At 35.7% G+C, this 8,043-nt stretch overlaps 2 protein-coding genes across 2 annotated transcripts; one reads left to right on the forward strand and one right to left on the reverse strand.

The window, feature by feature from the left end:
* Positions 1-96: 96 nt before the first annotated feature.
* Positions 97-5,920, forward strand: psme2 (proteasome activator subunit 2). The gene is made up of 11 exons (XM_008396422.3): positions 97-342; positions 587-619; positions 711-773; positions 864-950; positions 1,784-1,832; positions 1,924-2,021; positions 2,820-2,888; positions 2,975-3,042; positions 3,126-3,180; positions 3,273-3,359; positions 5,646-5,920. The coding sequence occupies exons 1-11, from the start codon at positions 295-297 to the stop codon at positions 5,724-5,726; spliced, it is 738 nt and encodes a 245-aa protein (XP_008394644.1). The 5' UTR covers positions 97-294; the 3' UTR covers positions 5,727-5,920.
* Positions 5,921-5,922: 2 nt separating this feature from the next.
* lsm5 (LSM5 homolog, U6 small nuclear RNA and mRNA degradation associated) lies at positions 5,923-7,702 on the reverse strand. The gene is made up of 5 exons (XM_008396421.3): positions 7,548-7,702; positions 6,871-6,966; positions 6,689-6,716; positions 6,207-6,279; positions 5,923-6,119 (listed from the first exon to the last, which is right to left on the reverse strand). The coding sequence occupies exons 1-5, from the start codon at positions 7,591-7,593 to the stop codon at positions 6,087-6,089; spliced, it is 276 nt and encodes a 91-aa protein (XP_008394643.2). The 5' UTR covers positions 7,594-7,702; the 3' UTR covers positions 5,923-6,086.
* Positions 7,703-8,043: the final 341 nt, after the last annotated feature.

Genomic DNA, 8,043 nt, shown 5'->3' on the forward strand with positions numbered 1-8,043 from the left:
ATTTTTGTTACGCTAATGGAGGCATATTGACTTCCTGTTTCTACTGCGCATGCTCAGTAACAGCCTTTTCAGCGCAAGTCGTTTGGGCACTAGTTTCATCAGAGGAGGGACACTGTCGGTGGGAGGTGCGAGGTGTAATCGAAAGTAAACTGAATGAGGAAATAAAATATCTCACACCCACGGAGGAGACAAACAGACCTCAGCTGCAGCCGCATAGAAAATATATATTTAAAATCCATTCTGTGGGTTTATTTATTTTAAATCTTATTGTTTTTAAAGCGGTAAAGTTCCATCATGTCAAAGGCAGCAACCCTGAAAATTAGCAGAGACCACGCAGTCAAGGTGAGTCGATCTGCTCCGATCGGGGCAGGACTTAAAGAGTTGGACCGAAACTTATTTTTTAAATGTAACTCGGTTTTTGTGCAGGTTTTGTAAATGTTGGCTGTAATAAAATGTGAAAGGAAGTTGTTTTTGAGCGTAAAAGCGGTGGAAAGTCCCGTTTCTCAGAGGAAAGCGAAAGTAAATCCAGAAAGCTTTCTGCAAACGTGACTCAGCAAGTTTATTTTTCTTTTTGTCTGTAACACAGGTGGAAAACTTCCGCCAGTCCATCTATCATGAGGTTTGTGTCCCTTGATTGTGCAGAAAATTGAAATAATTCCCATTTTAATCCTCCTCCTGCAGCTCCTGATGGGTTTGTTTTGTGATTCCAGGCTGAAAATCTGTTTTCCAGTTTTATTCCTATGAAGATAATTAAACTGGACGCTTTCCTCAGGGTTCAGTATACAAACTATTTCTTATTGTTTTAATCCATACCCCTCCCGGGGTGACTATTTTAATTAAATTTCTCTTTTTGTTTTCCCCAGGATGATGCTCTCAGCATCACAGACATGTCCTCACTCCAGGCTCCTCTGGATATTCCCGTCCCAGATCCTCCTGCTCCAGAAGACGAGGTGATCCCTTCATTCCTTTATTTTAGTCATAAACACTTTGAATTAGTTTCTATTATTTATGCATGCTTCCTTGTGGACAGCAGTCACATAATCATGTGTTTCAGCCCTTCATACATGTAGTTTTCTAGTAGTCTAGTTTGTTTCTTTGCAGCAAAATTCAACTTTGTCCAACTCTAATCATGAATTACTGAGGTATGAAGGGCAATTAAATCAATAATTGTCACATGTTTGCTTCTTTAGTAAAAACTAAGTATATTTTGATTCTTGCAGTTATGGCATGAATTAGGATGCTGGTTTGAGTCACTGAAAACACAATTTCAAACATTTTAGCTAAAGGAAAGAAAGTTGATTCCAACCCATCAACTTCTTTAAATTCATGTCCAAATTAAAATATAAGCGAATTTGGGTCAACGTGGACAGAACTGTTAAATTATGCAAAAGGGCTAGAAAAATTGCTGACATAAAGAGTTAATAACGGCTTCCTCACTTCTCTATTATTGTATATTTCCCAACTGGTTTGTGTAGTTTCTATTTTTCCTTCTAAGCTTCGTTCATTGCGTCATCCTAAAAACATTTAACCTGTAATTTGTGTATTTATTCAGTAGGAACCAGTAGTTCAGTGGTGAGAAATACTTTATTCCAAAACAACAGGTGCCTGAATTATTCTCACCCTCTATAATTACTGCGCAATAAATATGTACTAGATTTTATGCTTTTCTTTATAGGCTGATCTGTGTTTTATTAGTGATAAATTCCCAAGCAACAGCTGCCAAAAGGACAACCTGGTTTCACATAAACCCAAAAGTCTGACATTTCTGCCGTTTATCTTCCAGGAAATGGAAACAGACAAGAACGAGGAGGAAGAGAAGAAGAAGAAGAAAGGTAAGATGTCCTGGAAGACTCTGTTTGTGAAGGTAATATTTCTGTGTAGTTGGAGAAAAATCCCTTCAGCTGCTGTTTTTGTGTCCCTCAGCTCCAAAATGTGGCTACATCAAAGGAAACGAGAAAATCATGTTGCTTCTGGACAAAGTGAAGCCGGAGATCATGGATCTCAGAGAAACCATCCTGGCGGTAAATAAAAAAGATTATCAGTGCTTTGGATTTTACTGTAATTACTGTGGATGCTCAGATTTATTTATCTTTTACTTCAGCATAGAATCAGTTTTATTACTCAAAATTGTGGGCAAAAACAAGAAATGTAATTTTAGTTTTTTACTTTAGTGTAGGTATAAACATATAAGGTTTAGAATAAAAAAAAGCATATCTAGTTGTAACGGCATACAGTCTTTATCTAACTCTTATAACAATTATAGTAGCACAGAATACATAAAGCCTTTTAGATGCCCTGTTTTATTTGCTTTCTGTTTAATTAATTTAGATTTTACTTTTAATCCATTTTATTGCAAAGTGTTCGCTGGGGTTTTTGTGCTTTGTTTTATTTTTGGGGGGGGGGGGGGTAATTTACAGTTTTTTGTTTAATTACTATTACTAATTACTATTTCAAGTCTACTTGAATGTCTCTATATGGTGGTTTTCATTGTTAAAAATCAGAATTAAATCATACTTAATTAATAATAAATCGTGCAACCTAAATTTTATCTTAGTAAAGTTTAAAAGCATGTCTACCATACTTGAATAAATTAGTACTTAATATCAATAGTTAAAATAAAAAACGACAAAGATTATTAAAATGTTTCCTAAAATGTAAAAAGAAAAGAAATAAAGCCCTAAAATGTATTCTTGGTACAATGCTTTAAAACAATCATACAATACCGATGTTAATTTCAATATATTGTGAATTCCTCGTCGTTTGTCCTCTGATAGATGAATGGATGAAAAACCATTGATGATTCCATTTGATGCCTGCAGGTTTCCTGCTGGATCCAGCACCTCATTCCCAAAATAGAGGATGGAAATGACTTTGGCGTCGCCATCCAGGTACATCAGTTCTTCGGCCTTGCGTTGATTTTATGAGATTCGGCTGTTCCTCCAATCTTAACTTGAAATCTCTAATTGAACCACAGGAGAAGATCTTGGAGAGAATTGCTGCAGTTAAGACCAAAGTTGATGGTTTTCAGACCAACATCAACAAGTACGACGAGGATAAGGTTTTCTGTAAAGCATGCCAGTAGTGTATATATTAGTGCTCAGCTGTGGTTGTTTCTGTTTGAACAGGTACTTTTCAGAGAGGGGTGACGCCGTCGCTAAAGCCTCCAAAGATACTCATGTGGTACGAAACTGTTTAATTTGAATAAACACATGGGAATTTATGTAAAATGTTTTCGTCTTTGTGCTAAAATATTAGCTTCTTTCTGCTGTCAGATGGACTACCGCTCACTTGTTCATGAGAAGGATGGAGCAATCTTCTCTGAGATCAGAGTGATCGTCCTGGACATCCGTGGATTTTACGTAAGTAAATAGAAAATACTTATAAGAATATAAGGAAACTCATAATTAAGCTGTAATGTTATAGTTTCTTTGCTTAGTTGTGAAACACACTTAAGAAACTAAGCATCTAAATGTCCTAATGATTGTTTCAAGCATCCAGCATGCCGATATGAGTGAATCCATTTCAGCGCAGAAGGCATGAAATAGCTTGAGATTAAATGTTGTTGTTGCATCATTGCTTTGACACTTGGGCTCAGTTGCATTAATTATAAAACAGCAATACCAACATGCTGCATTCCATTTACATTGGAAATCATAACTGGGAAGTCGGAGGAACGTAATTTCCCACTTTTCCGCGTTCCAGTTATGTTTCCAACTCCTCCCTTCTACCGATAGCCAACACTATTATGGCAGTAATTTTTTTTTGCTTCCAACTTGGAAGTTGGACGTTCCGAGTTTTAACTCTAAATGGAACGCAGCGTTAGAGCTGCAGCTGTAATATGGCAGAATTTTGCAACCTGTTCAGAAAATCTGTGGCAACCTGGCTAAGCTGGTGACCAAATTATATAATTTGGTCCAAAATATATATACAAAAAACACTTACAGCATAAAACATAATGTCAAAACTTATGTTTTACATATTAAAAGGAATGGATAGAAGTATAAACATATCAATATAACCTTCCTTATACATTTATTAGATGTATAATCCACATATATGAGAACTACACCTAAGTAGTTAACTCATCAATATAATATTTATTTAATTGTAATTATAGTGGATGAACAATCACTATAATTAAAGTTAAATAAATATTATCATTTTAATTAAATATGTGTGCTATGTATGTATTACAGGGAAATGTTCCATTATTAATCTATTCCATTTTGGTAATTGAAGCAAATGCAGTTTATAATTTATTGTGAAAAATTCTTATTTAATTGTGGATTTATTTGTGATTTATTGCAGCAACAATAAAAATGTTTAAAAATCCCACTTAGAATATTGTTGCAATTGTTACTGTTATATTGACATAAATAAATATTTTATTATAAACAAGTTATTTCATGCTGTTTAGCAGTAAAGATCGTATTTCTTAAATGCAAACGGTGCCCTGAAGTAGCCGGTTTCATAATGGATTCATATTTTAACAGCAGTGTTTGTGTTTATTTTGAAAAATAATACAAAGGATTTGTTTATACTTTTTTTCTCATCATGGCAACGAATCCCACAAAATATGATTAAACGATGTCTGGAAGCTTCATGCTACATTAATAACACAAAATATACGAGACGTGTTACTGAAACCCTCCCAGCCATAACCTGTTCTCCCTGTTTATGCTGCCCGTCAGGAAACTCACCAAAAAAAATTCACGGCAGTGTTTCCTTCACTGCTGATCCTGGTTTACAGAGAAAGTTTGTTGGGCCTCATATTAAATTACACTAAATTGAATTTCTGATTTCAATATTTTCAAAAAATGGCTTTTATTTCAGTCAAACTTTCTGTGAGTTGCATACTGGTGTAAGGCCAACTCACTGGGATTTTTGTTTAATTATCAGAATAAAGTCACAATTTTACCAGAATATTATCAGAAAAAAATTTATTTTAATGAAAAAAAAGCAAATTTATCAAAATCTGATGTGAGTGTAGTTGTTTTTTCAAAATATGCAGTTGTTTGCACGATTGTTTCAAAGTCCTGATCTGGATAATAAATTGATGATGTGTTAAAAGATAAAGTATTTCTACTAAATATGTAACTTAAGATGCTCAACATTCCTTAAACTATTAATACTTTATTTTCCTAATTTTACTGACTTATTCTGGTAATATTAGGACTTTTTTCACCTAACATAACTGTTGTAATATTATAAATTTATTCTGGTAATATAACTTCGTTATTCTGGTTATATTATGACTTTACTTTCCTAATTTTACAAATTAATTCTATTGATTACTTTATTTTTCTAATTTTACAACTTTTTTCAAGTAATGACTTTGATTACTTTATTATTGTAATATTGTGACTTAATATTAGTATTCTGTTGTCGAGTTGACCTGAATTCAAAGTCCAAATACAGACGTAAAACAAGATGGTCGCTCTGGGCATGCTGACATCACTCTGATTTATGGGGAAAACAATCCAGATTTTCCTACATTTAAACTTTCAAAATCCAAAAATTCAATGAACTGAAAATAAATGTATCATCCAGCTTAAATATTCCTCTAAATAAGAGTAAAAAAGCAACTTAAATCCATTGAAAAGCCTAAAAAGTGAATCCTGATTTCTCTCATCCGTTTTCTTCAGGCTGAACTCTATGACATCATCGTCAAGAACCTGGAGAAGGTGACCAATCCGAAGGGAGAGGAGAAGTCGTCGATGTACTGATCAACAAATCAATCCAAGCTGTGCGACTGAATCCAGTCTGACCCGAGTTTCCTAATTTCCCCTCTACAGTCCTAAAATAATTACCTGGATGTTGGTTTCATTGCTTCATTACTTTCTGCAACACTTCATTTCTGATCCAACATTTGCACTAAATTGAACTCGTCAATAAATAAAGAACATTTTTTTTATTGCAAGCTGTTGGAAATTCTCTTTTATTTGAAACTGAAAACAACCCGACATGATGCATCTTTTATCTACCAAACATAAAATTAAAAAAAAAAAGACTCTTAACAAAAAGCATTTTCCTTTTACAAAATCAGAGTATCAGAAAGTGAGGAGCGAACGCAGGCAGCTGGGCGGTCACACCTCGGGTCCTTCTCCTCCGGGGATGAGCTGCAGAGGGGGAAACATTTCAGGGTGAATCACTCAGAGAAATGGAATGCAGCCCAACCGAAAGCAAGCAGCGGCCATGTTGGTTACCATGGTGATGTTGTTCCCATTCAGGAGGATCTGATCCAGTTTGGTTATCCTCCTTCCCTCTGGGGTGATCTCACTGCAACGGACCAGAACCAAAGCGGATCAGAACCATGAGCAGAACATCCAGAAAAAGGGAAAAATTGATGAATAGGGATCTGGGTGGATGGATGACCATTTTGATGGTTGAATTAATCCATCATCCATCCATGTTCATGCATAGATGAATATGGATGGATGATGGATAAATGGATGAATACATTCATCCATCCAAAAAAAATGGATGGATGAATGAATGTGAATAGATTGATGGATGAATTGATGGATATGAAACTTGGTGGTTGGATGAATGGATAAAGGGATGGATGGTTGAATAGATGGATGGATGAATATCGATGGATAAACGGATGGATAGATAGAGGATGGATGATAATTAAATGGATGAATAAACAGATGGACAGGTGGATGGATGTGTAAACATAACTTACAATTCAGTGACATCCTCCAGCACCATGTCTGAAAGTCAAGAGTTAAGGAGCAGAACTGTGAGGGTTCCCGGGTAGGGGGCGTGGCTACAGGTGTAGCTGCACAGTCCTGTCATCCAGCCCTCACCTACCAAACACCTGGTGGTTTCAGACCAGAACCCATTAGTGAGTCTCAGAAAGGATACTGACAAAGTCGTCGAAGCCGAGCAGCGTGCCGACGATTTCTTTGTCCGTTTTCATCACTATGTGTATCCTGGAGCCGATACATTTATCCACAAGCTCTGGAAAACCGAGTAAAACACGTTACAACTGTTATACCATTTACATTTTTAGACCAGATTTGAGGAGGAGCAGCAAAAGCGAATGAAGTGGATTAGCAGTGCTAGCTAACACCTAATGGTGTCATCCAGGACCATGTTACTGTGAAATATCATCTCTGCTACCTAGATATTGAGCTGTTGGCATGTCATGAAAGTTATTTAGCGACAGTCTTCAGTAAGAGGCCTCTTCTGATTCGTTGCAGGACTGACTGCTACTGGAGCAACCATTTGGACAGGAACACAGGTGTCTAATTAGTTAAAGCGGCGTTCATCTTGGAAAAGTTCTGCTTCTGTGAATTTACTTTTAGAAATAGAATGCAGCTCAAAACCTTTTATTGTCTAATTTAGTCTTATTTTCAAAACGTGCGTTTGATAAATGGCAGCTTTACTCTGTTTCATCACATCTGACCCTCCAACATGAAGCTCGTCGTGGCTGCGTCACAATAAATAAAAAATAAAAACATCGCATTGTTTCTGACCCACATCCAGAGGTTCTGTTACCTGAATCACAAAAAAACACAGAAATTAAGATTATTACGAACCGAGTGGGAGCAACTGTGAAGGATTCGTTGCTGGTGTAGCCGCCATCTTGAATAGAAAGCAGTCAAAACCAATCGACCGAAGATTTAAATTTGAATCAGGCAAAAGTAATCGGACATAGTGGCTTGTATATCTGTTTATGAAATAATAGTGGTTTAACTCAAAAAAGGGAAACAAAACTAGCATAGTTTTTTTTAAACAGTTTTTTTTATCATATAAAAACATTTTCATTGGGAGACCTTATCTTACTCCACATGATGGCGTTGGTTGAAACAGTTGCTGTATGACGACAGTCAAGATAGTTATCTGCCGAGACAGGGAAACAAAATGTAACTTTTTAATCTTCATAACATTTTCGTTTATTTAGCTCATATCATCTATTTAGTTGGAGGAGAAAGGACCATGTAGAAAAAAATAAAACGTCTTAATTCAAATAGAATCAAATAGAATTAACTTCACTTGCATTTACACAAATACATTGGTGTACAGGTGGTTTGG

Source organism: Poecilia reticulata, chromosome 20 (genome assembly GCF_904066995.2).
Source record: "Poecilia reticulata chromosome 20, P_reticulata-male-v2, whole genome shotgun sequence".
In the NCBI taxonomy this organism is placed as follows: domain Eukaryota; kingdom Metazoa; phylum Chordata; class Actinopteri; order Cyprinodontiformes; family Poeciliidae; genus Poecilia; species Poecilia reticulata.